This window comes from Paramisgurnus dabryanus, chromosome 14 (genome assembly GCF_030506205.2).
Source record: "Paramisgurnus dabryanus chromosome 14, PD_genome_1.1, whole genome shotgun sequence".
In the NCBI taxonomy this organism is placed as follows: domain Eukaryota; kingdom Metazoa; phylum Chordata; class Actinopteri; order Cypriniformes; family Cobitidae; genus Paramisgurnus; species Paramisgurnus dabryanus.
Window position 1 is genome coordinate 11,230,194 of NC_133350.1, and position 26,423 is coordinate 11,256,616.

At 36.0% G+C, this 26,423-nt stretch overlaps 2 protein-coding genes across 7 annotated transcripts in view; one reads left to right on the forward strand and one right to left on the reverse strand.

The window, feature by feature from the left end:
• Positions 1–1,672, reverse strand: part of LOC135718703 (inter-alpha-trypsin inhibitor heavy chain H3-like) — a 47,910-nt gene extending 46,238 nt beyond the window's left edge. For all 4 annotated transcript variants that reach the window (XR_012335065.1, XM_073811835.1, XM_065240841.1 and 1 more), the window contains exons 1-4: positions 1,514–1,672; positions 779–942; positions 594–698; positions 344–506 (exon numbers count right to left, since the gene is read on the reverse strand). Coding sequence is in view for 3 of the 4 variants with exons in the window: in XM_073811835.1 (XP_073667936.1) it covers positions 344–506; positions 594–698; positions 779–942; positions 1,514–1,588 (507 nt within the window). In the remaining variant the exon portion in view is untranslated. The remainder of the gene's footprint in view (positions 1–343; positions 507–593; positions 699–778; positions 943–1,513) is intronic.
• Positions 1,673–6,475: 4,803 nt separating this feature from the next.
• Positions 6,476–18,759, forward strand: il17rc (interleukin 17 receptor C). 3 transcript variants are annotated; one of them, XM_065240830.2, is made up of 17 exons: positions 6,476–6,606; positions 7,040–7,372; positions 7,827–8,046; positions 8,130–8,185; positions 8,373–8,418; positions 8,554–8,654; positions 10,839–10,944; positions 12,645–12,686; positions 13,091–13,206; positions 13,505–13,561; positions 13,658–13,709; positions 15,298–15,521; positions 16,453–16,509; positions 16,599–16,644; positions 16,768–16,863; positions 17,151–17,189; positions 17,476–18,759. In XM_065240830.2, exons 2-17 carry the CDS (start codon positions 7,229–7,231, stop codon positions 18,168–18,170), a joined length of 2,097 nt encoding a protein of 698 aa, XP_065096902.1. In that variant the 5' UTR covers positions 6,476–6,606; positions 7,040–7,228; the 3' UTR covers positions 18,171–18,759. The 3 variants fall into 3 exon arrangements, with proteins under 3 accessions (XP_065096902.1, XP_065096904.1, XP_065096903.1); XM_065240832.2 differs by having other exon boundaries at positions 8,557–8,654; XM_065240831.2 differs by having other exon boundaries at positions 6,584–6,602.
• The last annotated feature ends 7,664 nt before the right edge of the window (positions 18,760–26,423 follow it).

Genomic DNA, 26,423 nt, shown 5'->3' on the forward strand with positions numbered 1-26,423 from the left:
GGTCAAATTGAACCGCGAACATCAAGATTGTACCACATTTTTTTGCGTACACTTCAAAACATATCAGCGTATCATAACTTTACATGCATGTTCATGGCTATAAATGAGAAAAAGTCGAAAAATTTCAAGAATATAATGACAGGTTAACTGTGTTTTTCGACAGCTTAAAAAACACAACAGGTCAAATTGACCCAGAACATAATACAAGGGTTAAATATCTCTAGTACTAGTTATTTTTAGTTGAGATAGCTCAAACATGTGTTTTAGTCTAGCACTAATCTTAGGCTATATCTGTGAAACCGAAGGATTATGTAATAATTAGTTTTATCTATTTTTGTCATACCTTAAAATCTGCCACCGTCTGCATTGGTTGTGCATTGATGAGCAGCTCATATTTGCCAAGGCGACGCGTTAGCAGTTCCTCATATGTTAACTCAAATGTGACTTTACTGAGAGCGGCCACATTCACTGATGTTTTAAATTCTTCTAAAGTCCTTCCAACAGACCTGAGAGAACAATTACGCCCATCAAAACATATTTTATGTGCATAAGTCTGAATGAAATGTGTAGATTTTGTTTTAAATGATCAATACTTGATGAGTCCAGCACTTTGTCCTCGTGAAACTGCTTGACTGTACTGCTGCTGCGCGTCTGCTTTCTCCTTCACAACTCCATCATAGCTCTTTCCATCTATAGTCCTGACAAATAAACGATGCACATTAATCAGACATTAAAGATGGGTTTTAGCTATATTTATGTCATATATGCAATTTCATACATTCTGAATTTGCTGATGAAGGCATTCTTGGGTATCTTCACTTCAAAGAAGATCTCCTGAGATTCATTAAGTCTGTTTGCCACACGGCTTGTGATGATTGTGGTGGCGTAGCGACTGGTCACAGTAGAGTTAATGTTAAAACTGTAAATATCCACTTTTGGTTTCTGTGATGAGAAATCAAAATGTATTTACATGTCAACGATTGGCTGAGGCACAAAAACGCCTCCTCTCAAATATTTACTGCTCAGAAATAACGTAGAGAAAAGGTCTTTGGCCTTAAAACAAATAAGATTCGTCAATGTATGACCAGTGGTTTTGTTGAGTTAGATTGCACAACGCAGCTTTGTATGTGTATACGCAAACACACACATAGTTCAATTGTTCAAATTTTATCACTTTTAACTTTTTTTTTTACTGTTAGCAATTGAAGTAATTTGTTTAAATAGATCCAACTTTCCTGTTTTACAGTGAATGTCATAATCAAAAAATGAATTTAAGCATATCTATTGGTTTTCTATTGGTTTAATATCACTATATGTAGGCCTACAGCTGAACTTCAATAATTGTTTAATTTACACAGTTTTGAGAAGATAGTGTAGAATACTGTGTGTGTGTTTATTATACCACAAGCCAAAACATACACAACCAACAACAAACATGAGGTTTATCTTTATTATTTTGAATACTATTTAACATTGATTTAATTCTTAAAGATTTCACAACTTTTACCCTCACCTTCTTAACAGGATCTGAAGTGGCAGAAATGAGAAAAACGGCCAACAAAATCACTCTCAATACTCCTCGATCCATTGTGACCTGCAAAGATAAGCAGATCTCTAAACAGCACTGCCTTTAAACTCATGTCCACATTAATCTATTGGCTAATAAGGCAGAAACCACCCTCTTTAGATTTATGAACTCCAATGAGAAGTTGGATTTGATTTGGGTCAAACATTTCTATTTACTTTGTGGGTCATATGATGAAACATAAAATAAGGATTAGATTCTGCCACAGTTTCTATGGTTTAGTCTGTCTCTGTTTTTGGCCGTAGCCTACTCAATCAGCATTTCCAGGCTGCATACGTCTTATTTCAGAAAATTAACATTTATAAAGTTGATTGTTATTCTAAATTAATCGTAATTTGTAGTAATATGATTATGACTTGCGGATGTAATGCTCGGTTAACTTACAGTAAATAAACCAGGCTTGATGACGTATCATCAAGCCTCCGGAGGCTTCAGCCTTTATTGTAAAAAATAGGGTTACATATCTTGGTATATTAACTACTAAAGATGATAGGTGTTCTGCAAATTTCAAACCTATTATTACTTAGACACAGAAAATATATAATTGTTGGCTACAAAGAGACTTATCACTAAAAGGTAGAACATTACTCACTATGGCGGAAGGGGTGTCTCGCTTTGCCTACGCAGCCCAGTCTCTTTATGTGGACAAACAAATATTTAAACTAATTAAATAGATTTTAATAAATTTCCTTTGGAAAAATAAATCTCATTATCTGAGGAAATCAGTTTTACTAAACTCAATAAAGGTGGTCTGAATGTCATTGATTTTGTATCCCTCAGCAACACATTTAAAGTTAATTGGCTGAATCAGTATCTAGCGAAACCATCTTCTATATGGAATGTTTTCGCCCAACTTATCTTTTCACATTTTGTTGGTATTAATTTTCTTTTAACCTGCAATTATGATAAACTACCAACCAACTTTCATCGTCATTTAGCCTGGGTGTTAATTTATAAGCACACTTTTCACAACAAAGATGCTTTATTTGGAACAATAAGAACATTTTCTTCAAGAATAAGTCCTTGTTTTTTTGATAATTGGTTTAATAATGGTTTATTTTTGGTGAAGCAGTTGTTTAATGAGAAGGGTCTTTTGTTCAGCTACGCAGAATTTCTAACTAAATACCAAATACCAATAACACCAAAAGAGTTTGCTATAGTTATGAGAGCTATTTCCTCTGGTTTATGTATGCTTTTAAAAATTGTGATTTTTCTATAGGACCTAACACAACCTTTCCTAAAATTTGTGATACTCCTGTTGGACAAATTTGCTTCTCTGAGTGGAAAGCAAAAAATTATAAGATAAGGTCATTATTTCTTAAGAATCAGATTTTTGTTCCATCTGCAATTTCTTTTTGGAATAATTTATTTGTTAACCTGAATTGGACAAAAATCTGGTCTCTACAACAAAAAAAATTCCTCACAAACAAAGTGAAAGAAACTTCCTTTAAGCTCTTACACAGATTTTACCCTGTAAAGAGGTTTATACAAAGATTTAGAGCTGACATTGAGATTACATGCTCTTTTTGTTTGACTTGTGATGAAACCGTTGTACATTTGTTTTGTTCATGTCAATACATACAAAAGTTTTGGAAAGATATTGATGTGTTTGTTAAGTGAAAGATTTTGCCAGGATTTGCAGTACGTTTGAGAAACGTTATATTTGGGTTTTATGACACTGACCCCCATAAAAAAACAAATATTAGCTTTATTATTAATTTAATTTTTTTCTAAGCAAATTTTACATCCACAAATGTAAATTCTCTAAATCTAAACCTGTATTCTCTGTCTTCCTGAAAGATCTGCAAAATTACTTGAATGTAATATCAGCCTCCACTATTAAGAAAGCCATAAGTAGTTAGGATCTGTTCTACTTTTGACCTCTTCATATGATACTGTTTAGGTGATAGCCCCTTTGTTGTTGTTTTTTGTCCTCTTCTTTAATTTATTTATTTATTTATTATTATTATGTATATTGTCTCTTGTGTTATGTGGATATTGTATGTCTATATTTTTTGTATGAATGTTCTGTAAGTTCTTGCAAATAAAAAAAAAATAAAAAAGAGGCTTCAGCCTTCCGATTGAGAAACGGCCAAAGTCTGTTGTTTAAATATTAGAAACAATACATTTGTTTCTTTTGTGCTGGCTTGATTTATCAACGTTTATTTATAAATATATAAAGTCGTATAAAGAGTATATTTTTGCACAGAACAAAAATAAATGTAGTTATTCTGAGCATGCGCAGTAACGTAAGCCAGCTGGAAAATTCTTCTTCGCTAAATCAGTGGCGCGCAGTAATCAGTGTATCTCGCGGCCCCCTCTGCTGGTGAAATTAATCATCACATGATTGCTCCGGTCTGGTGCTACAAAAGCTATGTTGATCGGGGTTTTCAGTGTATTTGCTGGTTGTTTTAAACGTGCTGCAAAACGGGGACATTTCCGGGGAGAGCTCCAGTCGTTGACAGAACACCAAAAAACGGGACTGTCCCCGGAAAACTTTAAATGCCTCTTGTCAAAGAATTTTGGTCTGATTTGTCAAAAATGTCTGGGTTCGAAATCCAACTTGATCATTGATTTAACTATGTGTGATATAAATTCTTTTATTTTCCTTATTGTAAATCAAATATAAATATAATGTTACATATCATCGCTTATTACCATTGTTTTCTTTGTTTTCAAATGGTTGCCTTTATTCCCTGCTTTACTTATTGTATTTATGTCATCAAAAAAAAAAAAAAAAATACAAAGTTAGCGTTAACACCATCAAAGGTGTAATACTTTTATTATCAACATCTAATTAGTTAATCATGCCTAGCATTCATTTATTTGTTTTATTTGTTTAATGAGTGGAGCACAGCTCCTCAGTAAATGCGAGAGCTGGCTCAGTGTCGATACTATTATGTTGCCTGTAGGGGGCGTTCTTGTCTTTACTGTTACTACAATAATGTTCCTGAATTGTACCAGCTCTTCTCCATTTTTGGTCTGATGTTGTAAAATACTAGTTTAATCTTTCCTTTGAAATTTCTCCCATTTCCTCAGAATTTTTACACTATGTTCAATACAATGAAAAATATGTTTACCATGTGTTGTTTTCTTCTATAAATTTAAGGTATAATTTATTGTTAGGGCTCCAAGCATATATATTATTATTATCAACTTCATTATTATTACCAGAAGAACAATTCAAATTTCCTAACCCAGAAACTTTTCTGTCTGAACCTGTTTGCGACAATATTTTATATGCCTACTTTATTCTTTGAATTGTTTTCAATAGAGTTAGAGTGTTTTTACAAGATGGTAAAATGGTGTAAAAACCTAGTTATTTTTATGATTTACTCTTTTATACATAAAATCTTCCTACTTTGAAAATATAACTGTCATGGTCCTGTCTTCAGGTCATAGTGACAGGATCATGGCAGTCCCATGTTTTGTGGGAAAGCATTGCTTTGTTTATTAAGGCCATGTGCTTTCTGTCTCATCTCCTGACCCCGCCCACCTCATCTCCTGTTAATTACTTTATTATTGCTTGATTCATGTCTTCTTTTCCCCTCTTGATTTGCCCCTTTAATTAATGCCCTTGTGTTTCATGTTTGATTGTCTGATTACATGGAATGTTGCCCCACGTGAGTGTATTAGTCAAGTAAAAGTCATATCAAGTCTAGTCTAGTCTATTGTATGCCTGTTGTTTATTGCCTTGTTTACCCCTCTTGTCAGATTTGTCATTGTTTAAATAAACTTGTTAAGTGTTCTCCTGTGTCTGCAACTGGGTCTTGTCTCACTACAATCATGACAATAACCTTGATATCTTTAATATTGAGTCATGTAAGATCAGGTAAAAGATAAAAATTAATGTGAAATCAAAGAGCAAAATCAACCTTTGATACTTCAAATCTCATAATAAGTTTATGAGACTTTGGTCAGGATTTCACAGACAGGTTCACATGATGTCAAATTATAAACACTGCATAAAATGAAAGCATTCACATAAATGCAGACTCAGTATTTGATCATATTCATATTTTAAAAGTGAATTAAAGCAAATAAAATCAGCGACATCAACTATGCATTAATAAGATTATTTATTTATGGCGCAGTGAAAAACATTGAAAGTTATGTGGGGAATGGGGATCACGTATCTCTGAAGCAGACAAACATTTAATGAATGTAACAGAGCAGGTTTGAGAAACACTGGCTTTGAATATGAAGCTGCTGAACTGAAAGTAGTTCATTTCACACAGGTAATGTCACCCATCCCGCTTATCAAGATTTTTTCTTTCCTTTTTTTCTGAAGAAAGACTAAGGTAGCCCTGAGACATTTCTAGAACAAGACTAAAGAACATACATGAAATTTGAATGGTGCTGATTTATAGTTTCTATAATAAGGCACCTAAAAGTAGTCTGGTTGATTCAGTTTAAGAGTTATGACTTGATTGAATAAACATTGTAAAGGTTAAAAAAGTATTTTTTTAAACAGTTGCACGCCACAATGTTTATAACTTTGACATAATACATATATAACTGTTATAATTGGATTTATTGGAGTGGGTGAGACAATTTTCAGAATCTCATAATCATGTGGTTTATGAGTTAATAATAGGTCATCTGAATTATCCCATGGTTACTACGTCCCGGGTAACAGTCAGTTATTAACACAAGCTCTTTAATCCAAGTACATTATGAGTACAAAGTTGCCATGATACAAGAAACAGAGCTGCTAAACAAATTCCCAGCAGACAGTGAACTTTGTACCTAACAGTTTCCTGGTTACAGTTTTACTATCCAGCAAATTACTCAGATCAAGTTGTTCAGTAAAATAGTTGTGATAAATATCAGATGCCATTGTATTTTAGCTGGTCTATTTGTTACAATGCTGTTATGTACGTATATGTAAACAAGTCAGCAAGTATGAAGGTGTGTTTTAATTCTCATTGGGAGGGGTGGATTTACTAACACACCTTCATTTATTGAATGTCATTCTTTACGGCTGTATAACACACACTGTTTCTCTCTAAGAGCTGTATGTAAGTATCTTTTTACTTTAATTAAACCTATACTTATTATGTGTTTTGTCATGTGAGCAGGCTTCTGTCATATTTTATATTGTAAATACTTTATATAATTTAATTTATACGTATAAAGCACTTAAAACTATACAGTTTACAGTGAACATGTCACTATTTAATATTGTATTATCTAATACATACGTACATTTTAAGTGTATTTAACTTATATAAAATAGAGGATGACATGCCCATACTGCAAACCAGATAAACTAGCCAGAACAGTGAACGTGATTCATAAACTCCCACGTAAGGCACCTGCGCATTTATTGTAAGACTCGCCCAGGTGTTGCTCAACGTACAGACTTATCAACATAAGCTTGAATCTATGAATTTTCACCTAAACTGTATAATCTTAAAGAAGGAATTTTGACGGATGTATCATTTGTTTCAGATAACCTGTACGCTATGCTGCGCAATTGTGCGCTTTTGCGCTTCCTGGTCGGTCAGATTCGCGTAATGGATGAAGGACTCGGACTGTTTATCCGATCGAAACAGGACTATGTTTCTTTTCTGACGTCTTGAAGCCTTATACAGTGAAGGATACAGTGAAGGATATTGTTTATGGGATTTATTCTTTCTAATGGACTGTTGGATACGAGAGCGAAACCATTGCGCAATGGGGTTGTCATGGTGGAGAAATCTGCTGCTCTTACTGGTCTTCACCTTTGTGTGTTCACTGGAACAAGTTACACACAACCCACAAAACAACGTCTTCTGTCCTCAGGTTGAGTACAAACATCTTTTTATTTGTATTCATTTTAACTTATAAATGTTATAAATATTTTAATAAATAATTACTAGTAATACTGGTCATGGCTGAGATCTATTGGGGGGATCGTAGTTGGAGATAAATAAATAAATACTTATAAAATGATAGTGTTTAGATGTTAAAAAGTAGGATTTAAAAAATGATACACTGTATATGGGCAGCTTCTATCAATTCCATGCCATAAAACTAATCTGCATGTCTTTATCTGGGGACTTTCACGCTTACCACTTCACTTTTATTATTGTTTGTGCTCCTCATCAAACTTTATTAAAACCTTGAACTCAGGCCTATAAACATATTATTGTCCATTTCTAGGTCTCTGGTAAGCAAACAGTAACAAGTACCATGTATGCATCACTATCCAAATTTGATTTTCAGTATATTGACTATAAACTTTCGCTTTCTCCAGGGTCTTTCAAACTGCAGTCTTAAACATACAGATCCTCTCGGAGCTCATGACACAGACTGTGGTCGTGCATACGTGTGCTCTTTGAAAGTCGAGCCTAAATTGTGCTGTTATGACAAGAACTGCAAACCGTGTTTGTGGATCAACATCCAGTTGAGTTTTATCCCGGAGGCTGAGGATGAGGAGGATGGAGGAGAATCAGGATATGAAGATGAGAAGAGAGGTGCGTCATTACAATAGATGTAGCCCATAACAGTAGTACTACGGTGATATGATCTGTATTAACGCTGGTGTTTTTGATGTTAGGAGATTGGGATGCAGGCTGTGTTCCAGATGACACATTGAAAGGTCAAACCACAATGGTACTGTTTATTTTCAACAGCACAATACATTAGTAACTGAACCAATTCATGCATGAAACGTATACATTTTGGCAGTAAGCCATTATACATGTAGAACCGCACTGTAAATTCAAATATGTCTTAAAAATTGAGTTCTCATAATTTAAAGTCCTATTGTAATAAAAATCACATGTCTTTTTCATTAAAGGAAAACTCTCTCTGTGAAGACCAACTGGCTTATCAAGGCATGTCAGGTACATGCACAGTCAAAATCTATGTTTTGTTAGTATTTCTTTGCTGTTACTTTTGCAAGGTGAAGTATGCATTTTCTGGATGCCAAACTAGTCACCTGAAAGCTGTTTATCTCTTCATCTGCCCTTTATGTACAGTAGCTGCTGTTACGATATGCTACACTTCAGCAGGAAAGCTCACATTGTGCAAGAGATTGAACTTCATCATGACTTCTGGTATAAGTCACAAATCATTTAATGTAAGTGTCACCTAGTTATTTAAATTTAATCTTTGCATTTAAAGATGAAAGTCACAGGCTATCCTGTACTTTAAGGGGACACATCACAAGACTTTTTTAAGATTTCAAATAAATCTTTGGTGTCCCTAGAGTACATATGTGAAGATCTAGCTCAAAATATCATATAGATAATTTATTATAGTATGTTAAAATTGTCACTTTGTAGGTGTGAGCTAAAATGTGCCATTTAAAATGCAAATGAGCTGGGCTGCGTTCTCCGAAACTACCTTAACGCTATGTCGTTCTTAAGTTGTACCTTAAGCTGTACCTTATCGCTAATACGTGTTTGCCGAAACGTTCTTAGTTACGTATACCTTCTGTAAGTCATACGTTCGTAAGGTTGGTCTGGAGCACTCTTAGCTATACCTTATCCCACATGACTCCACTAGGGGCCATCACTTTCATAAAAGCTTACATTGCAGTCTATTTAATACGACTAAATATGTGTAAAAAAAAGTTGCAATACACTTCGTGTTTAATTAGGCAAATATTTTTATATTTAAAGAATAAAACATTTAAATAATTAGACATCATTACATTGATGGTTGTTAGATTTTTCATTATGTTTTCCAAAGGGACGTCATCAGCTGCGAACTATTAAATGCTACAGGATTAAGAAACTATTTAAAATATATATTTTGGGTGATACTGGCAGCTATACAGCGCATCCTACTATTTCATTTGTGCATTTCATCTCCGTTAAATCTTAGTCTACCGGCTATTTTAGCTGCATAAATAAATCGGGAAAAATTACAAAAAAAAAAACTAATTATGATTATTAATGTTAATTCGACTTTGCATCGAAGTTTTTTAATGTTTTATAACTTTGAGGCAACTGCATGCCATATTCTTTATAAACATTCAAAATAAACTGCGCACTTGATTACTGCTTGTATAGTCTCCTAAGGTCAACAAAATTTCCACATTAAAACTAATCAAAGCTAAAATCTACAGCAATCATACTATATATTTATATAGGCTATTATATAATATTTTATATGTTATATTTAGACAGACAGGCTCCAGAAATGCGTCCATTAAGCTTTATCCGCATTGTAACCATGCAAGCTGCTTGCGCATCCAGTGTCCAAGCACAATAAACGCGTGAACTAATGAACAACAGCAGTTTGTACTTTATATTTTAAGTGAAATGCACAGCCAAGTACCTGCACGACCCACCTTATTCCCCTGTGCAACGCACTTATTGGGATTCCCTAATATAATTGATCCTTTCAAAGCATAGCAGATGAATTGGAGCAGTTTAAACATGATACGTTTGGAAATAAAGTTGCGGGTTTTGCACGGGTTTGATATAAAATATAGAAGGTTGAATTTAGTTGTTTGCAATTTGAAATATTTTTTACCAGATATTGCTAATAAATTTAACTTTAACTATTTCTAAAATGTTTAAATAACACCGCTATCTCACAACGCAGCAAAACTTATTACATAAAGTGAATAATTGATTGTCGAGCGATCGATATCAACCTATTCAGCACCTCCACCATGGACAGCACCCGCTAAGGTCGAACTTAAGAAGGTTTACCTTAAGCAACATCCTAAGGTATAGTTCGGAGAACACACGTAGGAAAGGTATACCTGTAGTTAAGGTTTACCTTAAGAGTCTTCGTAGCGCGCTAAGAGACAACGTTATCGGAGAATGCAGCCCTGATCTCTACACTAAATGGCAGTGCTGTGGTTGAATAGTGCAGATTAAGGGGTGGTATTATCCCCTTCTGACATCACAAGGGGATCTACATTTCAATGACCTATTTTTTCACAAACTAAGTTACTGGGTTGATCTTTTTTTTTTTTAAGTCAGATTTTCATAATATGTCTCCTTTAAGAATTGCTCATAACCAAAGCTTACAGCAAGAGTATTAACTACTACAAAAATTTTAAAAAAGTTAAAATGTTTTTAACCTCTCACTTCTAAATATTAAATTGCACTAAAATTGTTAACTAAATGTAAATGACTTGTGCATTTCTGGAATATGTTTTGGAGTAACTCCTCTAACGTTGTTGTAAAGTATAAATACTTGAAAATCCAGATTTTATGCAGTGATAAAGAAAATCCAAGTAAGTATGCATAAAATGTGTGATGTGAACATACAAGCAAACAGTGTTTATCTGTGTGTTGTGTAGTTAACTCTGGTGGAGTATGAAGATGTTCACTTGGGTGGAAAAAATAAGATCTCGGTCGGATCTTCCAGTCGGTCAGCTGAAGTTGAAATTCCTACATTAAAAACAGGTAGCCATTATTTTCACTTACCATATACATCTATGTAAAATCTGTGTACAGTACACTTTAAAAACAAACAGTGCTAAATAGCACTAAAAGTGTTCTTTTGCTCATAATCATAGGAACCATTTTAGTGCTATATAGCACCTGTTAAGCACCTATGAAGAACCATATGGGGGTCATATAGCACCACTATAGCACCACATCTGGTTCTACACAGGTGCTACATGGATACTTTATCGGTGCTATATGGCACTTAAAATAGTTCCTCTATGATTACGAGCCAAGAACCAGTTTTAGTGCTATTTAGCACCTTTATTTGTTAGAGTGTATACACTCTTACAAATAAAGGTGCTACACGATGCCATAGAATGAGCAGAGATCTTCAACCTACTAAATTCCCATGGACCCACTGTCCTGCAAAAAAACTTGCAGCTCCAAAACACCTGTCTGTATTTTTTAAGCAATCCTAAAGACCTTAATTATCTGCTTCAGGTGTGTTTATTGGGGTTGGAGCTAAAATCTGCAAAACAGTGGGTCCCCAGGAGCAGGGTTAAAGACCTTTGCCATTGAAGAACCATTTGGTTCCACAAAAAACCTTCAACAACTGAATAATCTTTCTGTTTCTTCACAAAAGGTTCTTTCTTTGTAGTGAAAAAATGTCTTTAGATGAATGTCTTTAGATGATAAAAAAAAGTAAGAAAGAAATGGTTCTTTAAAGAACATTTGACTGAATGGTTCTTTGTGAAACCAAATATGGTTCTTATGGCATCACTGTTTCAAGCCCCTTTATGTTTAGAGTGTATCTAGTGTTATTTTACCTCAAACTAATTGTCCCACATCTAAATTCCCATCTGAAAATGAATAATTTCCATTATGTGTTTTTCCAAAATATTAATTATATAGAATATGTTGTTTAATATACTAGTCAACATTTGAAAAAAAAGTTTATCAAACTTATCCTAATACAAGAACAGTTATTAGTGATTGGTTTTATGTAATCTTTTATTTTAAATATTATTTTATTTTATTATTTTATTAATCTTTTATAAAGATCCACTTCAAATGTTGACTAATGTATAATGGGAAAATTAAAAGAGGCATGCATGCATAATTTTAAATTATATGATAGAGTAAATATCCCCAAAATCATACCAGGGTTTTAACTCATACAGTATTTTATTAAAACTGCAACAATGCATCAAAGCTGTTTGTGAACTATAAAGTTTATATTAACTCATTCCCCACCAGCCTTTTTTAAAAAAAAATTGCCTGCCAGCATTTTTTGTGATTTTCACAAAAATGTTACAAAATGCCTTCCAGGTAAATTTTCTTCTATAAATATATAAACATACAAATATATCAAATGAAAGAACATATCCTCTGCTTTCAAACAAACAAACAAAATGGGAAAAAAGTTTCATAATGCCTTCAATTGTTCTTTTCTTATAACCTCTCAAATATGGTTAGGTTTCTTCAAAAATACAAAAATTTGACCAAAAAACTAAAATAATTGCACTTCTGTAAATTTATTTAGTTAGAGATCAGATTCAGAACGATTATCAAAACATACACGTCAGGAAAACATCATTGGCAGGGAAATGTTTTCTCTTAAGTGACGAGATAACTCGTCAAAGGCGGGGAAAGAGTTAAAAAAATATAAGAACATTCATAAAAGCATGAACATTAAAACATTTCTCTTCTGGCAGTGTGCTCCTCACCCCTTCATGAGCACATAATGGAGTGTAAAGGTATGTTTGGATTAACTGTATTAACTGTACATGATCATTTCTCTTATGTTATATAAATGTAATAAACTAGGCCTATAATGAACTATATGTAAGGTTCTTTACAGGTTCAATAATGACAGAGAACCATTTTTTACTTTACTAAGTTCTTGAGTTGTCTGTTTAGGCTAAACATCTTGCAGTAAATTTAGTTATTTTTATAAAGTTTTAATAAAGCATCACTAGGCCTACATGCATGTGCTAGAAGATAAGTGCTAGAAAATAAAAGTTTCTTTCTTTGTAAAACATACGCTTGTATGGCATCAGGCTAAGAACCAAAAATTTATAGTTTTAGTCTTTATTTTTTTGAATGTATTACAAACAGGTATTACAGACCTGACTTACAGTTCTCCCGCTTGAATGTTTAGGTCCCAGGGTGAATTGCACAATTCAAGGAGATGTGGTTAAACTGGATTATGAGCTTAAAGAGGCATCTGAACCACTTCAGCTCTGTATGAAACGAGGGAAAGAAGGAAAATGCTGGGTAAGAGAATATATTAACAATACAATAATTGGAATTCAATTATAAGGAATACAATTTATTCTTTTTACCTTTCAAATATCTGACCCTGTCTGTGAAGTCTCATAATCTAATGATGAGATTAGGAGCATTATTAAGGAGTCATGAAGTTGGCTTACTAAACATTGATCATAACCTTACTCAGTCAATATTAAAGGTTATATTTTCACAGAATGTTATTTACATTATGAGGATATTTTTTATGCAGAAAACAGTAAATTACTGAACATCGGTTCACATATTTTCATACTATTTTCCTCAGGGCCTCTCAAGTAACATCATTCCACTGAAGTCTGTCACAGACTGCATGTGTTTTCAGGTACAATAGCTTTCTTTCAATCACACACACCCACACCCAAAACCCCACGCCTTGCCAAACTCATTTTTTGTTGTGTGTGCATGTCTGTACTTCTAGGCTTGGAAAGGATCAACTCGTACTGAATTCTGTCCATTTGAACAAAGTCCAGGTAACTACAAAATCTAAACCATTTTAGGGTGATGTCATTTACATTTCAGAACAAATTGGCTTCTTAAGGTAAAAATCAGTATTTAGTGTGACTTTTCTTTGTATTAAAAACATCTAAAGTATTGAAGTCATTAGATTAGAGATTTCCTTCCATTTAAGTTTCTGCTGCAGGTTCCTGCTATTGCTAAAGTGTTCGAAGAGATCACACTAAACACTTGACAGTTTAGCTTATAATTTTATTCATTTTTTATACTACATACCATTTTCATGTATTTTCTGGTTGTATTCTAATAAAGAAACTGAGAAATAAGTATATATGACCATCATACTGTACCATTGCAAAAACAACACATTATGATGGCCTGCGATCACACCAGCTGCTATAAAGGCAAAAACTTGCTTTTCGCACGTAGTTGGACGCTTGAACATTTTGAAGTTACTCGCTTCATTCGAGCGTGAAAGCCGTGCGTGAAATTCTAGTCATTTGAGACATTCACGCTTAAATTCACGTCATGGGATGGGCTTCTGCGGCTCCGCTTGCTCCCTGAAATCACATGACTACTAGAGCAAGCTCCTTATTGGTTAACGCAGCGCGAATATCCACCAATTTTCAGATGTTTCCCGCGGCAACGCTCAAATCGCGCGGAACGCACCATTCACACGTACCGTGCTGCAGGATGTCTATTCGCATCTTTGCATTGACTTAACATGTAAATCACTCGCGCTTGCCGCCTCTTCCGCGTCTGGTGTGAACGCAGTCTTACCCTGCATTCACACCAGCTGCGGTAGAGGCGGCAAAATGCGCTATTCGCGTGTAATTGGACACTTGAAAATTTTGAGTTTACTCGTTTCTTTCACCCATTCACGCAAAAGGTTGCATCATGGGAGGGGCTTCTGCGGCTCCTCTCGGTCCCTGTAATCACGTGACTACTAGAGCAAGCTCCTTATTGGTTAACACGGCACGAATATCCGCCAAAGTTCAGATTTTTCAACTCGCGTGTTTCCGGCGGCAACGCTCAATTTGTGCGGAAAGCGCCGTCCGCGCCACACACTCCGCACCTTCCACGTGTTCTGCCCATTCTCACCTCGCCATTCGCGCGTACCGCGTCGCAGGATGCCTATTTGCGTCTTTGCATTGACTTAACATGTAAATCACTCGCGCTTGACGCCTCTTCCGCGTCTGGTGTTAACGCAGCCTTATGCTATGTACATACCAAATGCAGGGCATCACGTTACTCGCTCTAGATTACTCATGGGAGTTAACTTCGTGTCATGCGAATTTTTCGCTTGAGTTGAATATTTTCAACTTGGGCGAAGACGCGTTTGAGGCGAATAGCGCGTTTTCACAGCAAACGCGCCGCCCATATTGCGTCAATCGCATCGCCCCACGCGAGGACACGTCTGATCTCATCTTTGCATTGACTTTTTATGTAAATCGTTGAACTCGCAGCTGGTGTGAACCCACAGTTAGACTTTTGCACAGTACGGTAAATTTAATTTGAATGGAAATAAATGTTTGCATTTATATATCTGTTAATACAGTACAGCTTGACTTGGATTTGTTTTTTCCAAATGTCTTTTATCTGCAGTGTTTAAAGAAAATGTCCTGAGAAATGTGTCTGTGTTCGTGTACCACACTAAGACAAATGATGATCAACCTGTGTTAGCCTGGAATTTATCAGCGCCCTGCAGACTCGATGCTGAACTGTGGCCCTGTCAGCTACACGCTGATGGACAATGCAAAGAGATTCATGGCTTCAGACAGCAGTCTTCCAATGAAACACAATGGGAAGAAAACATCACAACGTTATGGGTAAATATTTATAGGTGTATATAAAGCTGTGTGTCTTGATTTTCTGTATTGTATTCTTAGTCAATGTAGACACCATATTTAATATGGCATGAATGAAGACACTCATAAAAAGTACAAAAGCTATCACTGGGGTGGTAACCTTTCAAAAAGTCCCCCTTTGTACCTTAAAAATGTATATGGGTACTTCAAAGGTACATATGAAGAGTTTCGTTGCAAAACGAGATTTTTGTCAAAACATGTTTATTATTCTGTTATCATGTTATTATTTTGTTTTATAGTGCTGCTTAGCTGTATGTTTTAAGTTATGAAGGTGTAAATCAAAACAAACCAACTGAAGTTGAATTGATATTAATTGGAATGCACAACCAAAAAATTAAATTTCTGAAAAAAATTAAAAACTGAGTTATCTTGTTTGGCAACAAAACTCCTTCAAAACACTTTGAAATGTGGGACAAGTGGGACACCCTACGGACCTGTAAACTAAGCGAGCATACACAATTTAAGGCCATGAGTTTGAAAGTCCACATGAAGTGTGCCTTTTGGGACAAGGCCTAAGATTTTAACGTGTTGTCCTGTGACGGCTAGTATCATAGCTTCTCTACAGTATGCATTTTGAAAGGAAGGGGTGACCTGTGGACTGAGCTGTTGGTTGCAATTCACAATCTCACCGCTAGATGCCACTAAAATCCACACAGTGGATCTTTAATAAGTTATGTAAAATGAGGAAATAGAGAATGAAAGAAACAGATAAAAAATTATTTAGGAAATTTTAGACATTGACTTATAAAAGGTCTTTCATAGTTTCACTTTCATTGTGTAAAATAATATTAAGTCTATTTTGACTGAGACCATTCATTGTTTGTATCCATGGCATGAAAGTTGTTTGCATTAATGATACTATCATATTGTTTGCCAACGTTTGTCTCTACAGACATCCGGCAAATTCGTGAACATCAACTCTAGGAATCACCAGCAGCTCTGTGTGACTGTATGATGCTATCTTCCCTTTATTTAAATGTTTTCTGGCGTAACCGAAAAATGAACTTGATAAACATCATCCATTGTCTCTGTTTACAGCTTCACACACATGGAGAGAGTCCTCGCTACTACTGCCAACATCCCTGTAAGCATTTTTCTTTAAAATATTTAACATACACATCCTGTTTAAAGCAGACTTTGCTTACAAACATTTGCATTTTGGGATGTTGTGAAGTGAACTAACTTAAACATTTTTTCTTTGTTGCAGTGGAACGGCATTATTGGAGTCTTCTTATTCCTCTGGCGCTGATCGTTGTTTGTCTGACTATTTGTGGAATCTATCTAGTTGTGAACAAAATCAAATGTAAGTTTGTGATGTCCAAGTAGAAATCATGAGTAAACGCAGATCAACCATCTCACAGAGATGCAGATCAAAGAGGGGTTTTGTCTGTGATGTTTATCAAACTGATTCACTCCGTGTCCTTTTAGTATTTGTCTCTCTGTTCTGAATGGATCTATTCATGCATTTTATTCAATGCTGCATATTTTGAGCTGATACGTATAATGCCTTCATTCAGCCTAACAAGCAACATGTTCATCAAATATGATGTAGAAACTAAAGTCAGATCTGACATTGTGCTTCTTTAACAGGGTGGATCAGTGGATGGGAGAGACAATGTCATTCTCAAGGTAATCAATGTAACAGCTGCAATATTCATGTGTTTCTTTATATTACTTTATTGTTTACATTTATGCATTAAGCAGACAAGTTTATCCAAAGCAACTTACAGTGCATTACAGGGTTTACATTATCTATTATATATCTATATATAATGTGTTGCTAATGCAATGCTCTACCACTTTTAATAGCATTTATTAATGCTTTAATGCATTGAAGCTATACAATACATTTTATCAATCTGTGTGTTGGCTGATAATCTAATCTTTGATCTTTGCTTTAATTTCTATTTTTTAGATACAAGGGGACAGGTGTTGTTGCTTCATTTGTCCACCACCGACCACCAATCACAGCTGGTTTGTAGGCTAAGCCGGATGTTTTCTGAGCTAGGTTTCAGTGTGTCCTTAGACCTTTTGAACCTAACAGAGATCAGTTCACTGGGCCCGGCACCGTGGTTCCACTCCAAACTCGGTCAAATCCAGAAACACGGAGGTAAAGTTCTTCTGATGGTCTCACCGTCGACACTCCAGAGCGCCGAGTGGTACTCGAGCGTTTCCAATAGAGGGAAAGAAGAAATAAACAGGAGCTCTACAACCTGCTCATCGGATGTTTTGGTTGCTGCCCTTGGCTGCATTTCAGCCGATCGCCAGAAGGGCGGCGCTGCTCCTCGGTTTGTCCTTGTGCAGTTGAATAGTAACGAACACCTTATCAATGAGGAGGGTGACATGCCAAAGCTGCTGAGGGGCTTGCCGTTGTATAAACTCCCTTCACAGACTCAAGGACTGCTTGGGGAACTGTGTATGGATAGGCCAAACAGCCTGGGCGGGAAGTTAAAGAAGATGTGGTGGATGAAAAGAGCACGGAGGAAGTTTAGTCAAGAACTTCAGAATGATTTTAATAGCAAGAAGTTGAGGACTGAATCAATGCTCACTCAGGAGGACTCACTAAGTCTGGACATGGAAGAATTTTATCTGAAAAAGGAGCAGTTATAAGGCACATCAGCAAATATACGCTAAATTTTATTGATGTGACACTACAGTATGGCAATGCCATGACTTTCTAGACATGAAGTATTTGAATAGCCTATGTCTTTCGGACCTCTATGTGTTAATCATTCACTTACATCGTTTTCTTTGTGAAAACAAAGAAAATAATTTACAGTATGAAAACAGAAAGTAAGCCTTACGTTACCAGTGTGTTTCCTTAGGTACCGGGGACATTAAAATTTTTAACTTCTTTTACCTGTAAGTTAATGGTTCTCAAACTGGGGGCCCTGAGATTGTGACAGGGGGTCCCCAGATTTATGACATGTTATAATACATTAATTTATCATGAATTCTGTCTAATTAAACCTTAACTTTGTTTAATTCAAATGTAATGTTTACAGTGTTTTATGTCATAAATGTTCTTTGAAGGGCCATGAAGGGCACAAGTGGGGGCATCACGTCGAAAACGTTTGAGAACCAGTGCTGTAAATAACTTGTATGTTACTTGTAAATAATTCACTTGCTTTTTGGAAAATGTATTTTTTGTATGTAAATATGATTTAACTCTATTAAAAATGATAAAATGTGAAATTAATTTAAAAGTTTATGTTCGTCTGTTGTAGTTTTTGACTGTTTAATTAGTTGTTATCATGGAAGGGAACAGGATAAAAATACTCACGTCTATAAATAAACGCGTCACTTGAGACGCATCGCGCGTGTAATCAGCGCGACGTCGCACGTACAGATGCCCACTTTGTTTTGCGGGTCAAATGACTGAAGAAGAAATAAATAAGATACTTTTTTAATTCATAATAACGCATGAATATTTAATTATAAAACAGAAATCAACAACGAGGCACTGCTGCACTAGGATGCATTATCATGACGTTGCATGAAATAGGCGGGGCCAACTTGACCGACAGTTCTTCCTGATTGGTCAGGAAAATAATTTGTATTAAATGTTGTTTTTAATGTTATAAAAAAATCTTGCTGTCATTGTGCAGGTGTAAAAACAATTCAGGATCGTTGCTGAAGCACTGTTGTACTGAACTGTTTTTGATATGGAAACGTAGACATTTGAGGGCATTGAAAGAGATGGGACATACAATCTAAATTCGACTACTATTTAGTGATAGTATGCAGGATCCGTTAGCTAATAACCATATTAATAATTTAATAATAATTCATACAAATTGGAAAGCGTTGGTTTCGGCATTGTGAGCACCCACGCACCTCCCTTTCGAGCTCCAACGGACTTATAAACAAGATAAGCAAGCACGTGCCACCCAGTGAGCACAAACTTAGCGAAACTACTATGGCAAAGCCGTTACTCTAAATTTAATATTCATAAGCCGACCAATCGCCCTTGAAAGTTCTTACATACGTCATGACGTATATTACCAAATATTCATGAGGTAAGCCTTTGCCATAGTACGAATCTCATACTGTGTTGAAGTGAATCTGCTTGCCTTGTAGAGGTCACTGCGGTCAGGCCACCCTCCACTTTGAAAAAGACGGTCAAACTAGCCCTCACGTTTTTTTTCTGTGTGCACATATATTAGGCATTACGGTAAATGCACGAGAGGAATGATTTCAAAATAAAAGTTTCTCACCTAATTTGTTGTTATTTCTGTTGCATTCTGTGTGTATTTTAAATCGTTGCTAGGGTATTATGGGTGGTTTCTAGGCTGTTTCTGTTGCATTCTGTGTGGTTGCTAGGGTTCTGTAAGTGGTTGCTAGGCTGTTTCTGTTGCATTCTATTTGGTTGCTAGGCTGTTTCTGTTGCATTCTGTGTGTGTTTTAAGTCATTGCTAGGGTATTATGGGTAGTTGCTAGGCGGTTTATGTTGCATTCTGTGTGGTTGCTAGGGTTCTGTAAGTGGTTGCTAGGCTGTTTCTGTTGCATTCTATTTGGTTGCTAGGCTGTTTCTGTTGCATTCTGTGTGTGTTTTAAGTCATTGCTAGGGTATTATGGGTGGTTGCTAGGCGGTTTCTCTTGCATTTTGTGTGGTTGCTAGGCTATTGCTAGGGTTCTTTAAATTGTTGCTAGGGTATTATGGGTGGTTGCTAGGCTGTTTCTGTTGCATTCTGTGTCTGTTTTAAGTTGTTGCTAGGGTATTCTGGGTGGTTGTTAGGCGGTTTCTCTTGCATTTTGTGTTGTTGCTAGGCTGTTGCTAGGGTTCTTTAAGTTGTTGCTAGGGTATTCTGGGTGGTTGCTAGGCGGTTTCTCTTGCATTCTGTGTGGTTGCTAGGCTGTTGCTAAGGTTCTTTAAGTGGTTGCTAGGCTGTTTCTGTTGCATTCTGTGTGTTTTAAGTGGTTGCTAGGGTATTATGGGTGGTTGCTAGGCGGTTTCTCTTGCATTCTGTGTGGTTGCTTGGCTGTTGCTAGAGTTCTTTAAGTGGTTGATAGGCTGTTTCTGTTGCATTCTGTGTGTGTTTTAAGTCATTGCTAGGGTATTATGGGTGGTTGCTAGGCGGTTTCTCTTGCATTTTGTGTGGTTGCTAGGCTGTTGCTAGGGTTCTTTAAATTGTTGCTAGGGTATTATGGGTGGTTGCTAGGCTGTTTCTGTTGCATTCTGTGTCTGTTTTAAGTTGTTGCTAGGGTATTCTGGGTGGTTGTTAGGCGGTTTCTCTTGCATTTTGTGTTGTTGCTAGGCTGTTGCTAGGGTATTCTGGGTGGTTGCTAGGCGGTTTCTCTTGCATTCTGTATCTTTTTTAGGTCATTGCTAGGGTATTATAGGTGGTTTCTCTTGCAATTTGTGTGGTTGCTAGGCTGTTGCTAGGGTTCTTTAAGTTGTTGCTAGGGTATTATGGGTGGTTGCTAGGCGGTTTCTCTTGCATTCTGTGTAGTTGCTAAGCTGTTGCTAGGGTATTATGGGTGGTTGTTAGGCGGTTTCTCTGGCATTTTGTGTGGTTGCTTGGCTGTTGCTAGGGTTCTTTAAGTTGTTGCTAGGGTATTATGGGTGGTTGCTAGGCTGTTTCTGTTGCATTCTGTGTCTAAGTCATTGCTAGGGTATTATGGGTGGTTGCTAGGCGAATTCTCTTGCATTTTGTGTGGTTGCTAGGCTGTTGCTAGGGTTCTTTAAATTGTTGCTAGGGTATTATGGGTGGTTGCTAGGCTGTTTCTGTTGCATTCTGTGTCTGTTTTAAGTTGTTGCTAGGGTATTCTGGGTGGTTGTTAGGCGGTTTCTCTTGCATTTTGTGTTGTTGCTAGGCTGTTGCTAGGGTTCTTTAAGTTGTTGCTAGGGTATTCTGGGTGGTTGCTAGGCGGTTTCTCTTGCATTCTGTATCTTTTTTAGGTCATTGCTAGGGTATTATAGGTGGTTTCTCTGGCATTTTGTGTGGTTGCTTGGCTGTTGCTAGGGTTCTTTAAGTTGTTGCTAGGGTATTATGGGTGGTTGCTAGGCTGTTTATGTTGCATTCTGTGTCTAAGTCGTTGCTAGGGTATTATGGGTGGTTGTTAGGAGGTTTTTCTCGCATTCTGTGTGGTTGCTTGCCTGTTGCTAGGGTTCTTAACTCTTTCCCCGCCATTGACGAGATATCTCGTCAATTAAGAGAAAACGCTTCCCCGCCAATATTATCCACCAGGTGGCGCCCTTCCGCAACTTTTTAAAACCGGAAGTATTGCCCTATGGCAAGCTGCTGCATGTCCGTGTCTGTTTTAAAGATCGCTCTGAATGGGATCTCTATGAAAAGTCCGTCACAAAAATTGAATTAACATCTCAGGTTGTCACTCCTGCAGTATCATCACAGTCTGATATGTTATTGTTAAAATATAGAGCCCTAAGATACCATACACACTCTGTATTTTCTATACATTCAGATAGATGTTAAAAGAAAACTACCTGTTTCCACATAATTATTTCACTTCTGAATGACATTACACCATCTCAGGTTGTCAGCACTGCAGTATCATCACAGTCTGATATGCTGTTTTTAAATTATAATGCTCTAAGATGTCCAGTAAACTCTGTATGTTCTATGCATTTGGTTAGATGTTAACGGGAATCTATCTGTTTCCACAGCATCATTCCACTTCTAAATGATAGTACACCATCTCAGGTTGTCACTCCTGCAGTATCATCACAGTCTGATATGCTGATTTTAAAATAGAGAGCTCTAAGAAGTCTTATACACTTGCAGTATTTTCTATAAATTCAGTTAGATGTTAAAGGGAAACTACCTGTTTCCACAGAATCATTCCACTTCTGAATAATAGTACACCATCTCAGGTTGTCACTCCTGCAGTATCATCACAGTCTGATATGTTATTTTTAAAATATAGAGCCCTAAGATACCATACACACTCTGTATTTTCTATACATTCAGATAGATGTTAAAAGAAAACTACCTGTTTCCACAGAATTATTTCACTTCTGAATGATAATACACCATCTCAGGTTGTCACCACTGCAGTATAATCACAGTCTGATATGCTGTTTTTAAATTATAATGCTCTAAAATGTCCAGTAGACTCTGTATGTTCTATACATTTGGTTAGATGTTAAAGGGAATCTATCTGTTTCCACAGCATCATTCCACTTCTAAATGATAGTACACCATCTCAGGTTGTCACTCCTGCAATATCATCACAGTCTGATATGCTGTTTTTAAAATATAATGCTCTAAAATGTCATATACACTCTGTATTTTCTATACATTTTGTCAGATGTTAAAGAGAAACAACCTGTTTCCACAGAATCATTCCTCTTCTAAATGATAGCACACCATCTCAGGTTGTCACCCCTGCAGTATCATCACAGTCTGATATGCCGTTTTTAAATTATAATGCTCTAAAATTTCATATACACTCTGTATTTTCTATACATTTGGTCAGATGTTAAAGGGAAACTACCTGTTTCAACAGAATCATACCACTTCTGAATGATAGTACACCATCTCAGGTTGTCACCCCTGTAGTATTATCACAGTTTGATATGTGGTTTTTAAAATAGAGAGCTCTAAGAAGTCTAACACATGGAGTATTTTCTATTAATTCAGTTAGATATTAAAGGGAAACTACCTGTTTCCACAGAATCATTTCACTTATGAATGATAGTACAACATTTCAGGTTGTCACTCCTGCAGTATCATCACAGTCTGATATGCTGTTTTTAAAATATAATGCTCTAAAATGTCATATACACTCTGTATGTTCTATACATTTGGTCAGATATTAAAGCGAAACTACCAGTTTCCACAGAATAATTTCACTTCTGAATGATAGTACACCATCTCAGGTTGTCACCCCTGTAGTATTATTACAGTCTGATCAGCTGTTTTTAAATTAGGGGGCTCTAAGATGTCCAGTAAACTCTGTATTTTCTATTAATTCAGTTGGATGTTGAAGGAAAACTACCTGTTTCCACAGCATCATTCCACTTCTGAATGATAGTACACCATCTCAGGTTGTCACTCCTGCAGTATCATTACAGTCTGATATGCTGTTTTTAAAACAGAGAGCTATAAGATGTCATATACACTCTGTATTTTCTATATATTCGGTTACATGTTTAAGGAAAACTACCTGTTTCCACGGAATCATTCCACTTCTAAATGGCAGTACACCATCTCAGGTTGTCACCACTGCAGTATCATCACAGTCTGATATGCTGTTTTTAAAATAGAAAGCTCTAAGAAGTCCTATACACTTGCAGTATTTTCTATACATTCGGCTATATGTTAAAGGGAAACTACCTGTTTCCACAAAATCATTCCACTTCTGAATGATAGTACACCATCTCAGGTTGTCACCCCTGTAGTATTATCACAGTCTGATAAGCTGTTTTTAAATTAGGGGGCTCTAAGATGTCCAGTAAACTCTATATTTTCAATTAATTCAGTTGGATGTTGAAGGAAAACTACCTGTTTCCACAGCATCATTCAACTTCTGAATGATAGTACACCATCGCAGGTTGTCACCCCTGCAGTATCATCACAGTCTGATATGCTGTTTTTAAAATAGAGAGCTCTAAGGAGTCTAACACATGCAGTATTTTCTATAAATTCAGTTGAATTTTAAAGGGAAACTGCCTGTTTCCACAGAATCATTCCACTTCTGAATTATAGTACACCACCTCAGGTTGTCACCCCTGTAGTATTATCACAGTCTGATAAGCTGTTTTTAAATTAGGGGGCTCTAAGATGTCCAGTAAACTCTATATTTTCAATTAATTCAGTTGGATGTTGAAGGAAAACTACCTGTTTCCACAGCATCATTCAACTTCTGAATGATAGTACACCATCGCAGGTTGTCACCCCTGCAGTATCATCACAGTCTGATATGCTGTTTTTAAAATAGAGAGCTCTAAGAAGTCTAACACATGCAGTATTTTCTATAAATTCAGTTGAATTTTAAAGGGAAACTGCCTGTTTCCACAGAATCATTCCACTTCTGAATTATAGTACACCACCTCAGGTTGTCACCCCTGTAGTATTATCACAGTCTGATAAGCTGTTTTTAAATTAGGGCGCTCTAAGATGTCCAGTAAACTCTGTATTTTTTATATATTCAGTTAGATATTAAAGCGAAACTACCAGTTTCCACAGAATAATTTCATTTCTGAATGATAGTAAACCATCTCAGGTTGTCACCCCTGTAGTATTATTACAGTCTGATCAGCTGTTTTTAAATTAGGGGGCTCTAAGATGTCCAGTAAACTCTGTATTTTCTATTAATTCAGTTGGATGTTGAAGGAAAACTACCTGTTTCCACAGCATCATTCCACTTCTGAATGATAGTACACCATCTCAGGTTGTCACTCCTGCAGTATCATTACAGTCTGATATGCTGTTTTTAAAACAGAGAGCTATAAGATGTCATATACACTCTGTATTTTCTATATATTTGGTTAGATGTTAAAGGGAAACTACCTGTTTCCACAAAATCATTCAACTTCTGAATGATAGCACAACATCTCAGGTTGTCACCCCTGTAGTATTATCACAGTCTGATATGCGTTTTTTAAATTAGGGGCCTCTATGATCACATATACACTCTGTATTTTCTATACATTCTGTTAGATGTTAAAGGGAAACTACCTATTTCTACAAATCATTCCACTTCTGAATGACAGTACAACACCTCAGGTTGTCACCTCTGCATTATCACCACAGTCTGATATGCTGTTTTTAAAATGGAGAGCTCTAAGGTGTTCAATAAACCCTCTATTTTCTATACATTCAATTAGATGTTAAAGGGAAACTACATGTTTCCACAGCATCATTCCACTTCTGAATGATAGGACACCATCTGAGGTTGTCACTCCTGCAGTATCATAACAGTCTCATAAGCTGTTTTTAAATTAGGGGCCTCTAAGATTTCATAAACACTGCATTTTCTATTCATTCGGTTAGATGTTAAAAGGAAACTACCTGTTTCCACAGAATCATTACACTTCTGAATTAGTAAGCAAATAGACAGTGTTTTGTAAATTTTTTCCACTTTGGTATCTGTGATGATACTGCAGGAGTGACAACATGAGATGTTCACTTCTGAATAATAGTAGGAATGATTCTGTGGAAACAGGTAGTTTCCCTCTAACATCTAACGGAATGTATAGATAATACAAAGTATATATGACATTTTAGAGCCCCCTAATTTAAAAAACACATATCAGACTGTATTAATAGTACAACATCTCAGGTTGTCACCCTTGTAGTATCATGCAGAAATAGAATGATTCTGTGGAAACAGGTAGTTTTCTTTTAACATCTAACCTAATGTATAGAAAAGACAGAGTGTATTTGACATCTTAGAACCCCCTAATTTAAAAACCGCATATCAGTCTGTGATAACACTGCAGGATTGACAACCTGAGATGGTGTACTATCATTCAGAAGTCGAATGATTCTGTGGAAACGGGTAGTTTTCCTTAAACATGTAACCAAATTTATAGAAAATACTGCATGTGTTACACACCTTAGAGCTCTCTAATTTAAAAACCGCATATCAGACTGTGATGATACTGCAGTGGTGACAACCTGAGATGTTTTACTATCATTCAGAAGTGGAATGATTCTGTGGAAACAGGTAGTTTCCCTTTAACATCTAACTGAATGTATAGAACATACAGAGTGTATATGACATCTTAGAGCTCTCTATTTTAAAAACAGCATATCAGACTGTGATGATACTGCAGGAGTGACAACCTGAGATGGTGTATTATCATTCAAAAGTGAAATGATTCTGTGGAAATAGGTAGTTTTCTTTTAACATCTGACGGAATGTATAGAAAATACAGTTTGTATATGACATCTA

Coding starts and splice junctions, on each gene's coding strand:
- il17rc (XM_065240830.2), top strand. CDS start 7,229: ATGGACTGTTGGATACGAGAGCGAAACCATTGCGCAATGGGGTTGTCA. Junction 10,945..12,644: donor AATTCCTACATTAAAAACAG/GTAGCCATTATT, acceptor CTCTTCTGGCAG/TGTGCTCCTCACCCCTTCAT. Junction 16,645..16,767: donor CTACTACTGCCAACATCCCT/GTAAGCATTTTT, acceptor TCTTTGTTGCAG/TGGAACGGCATTATTGGAGT.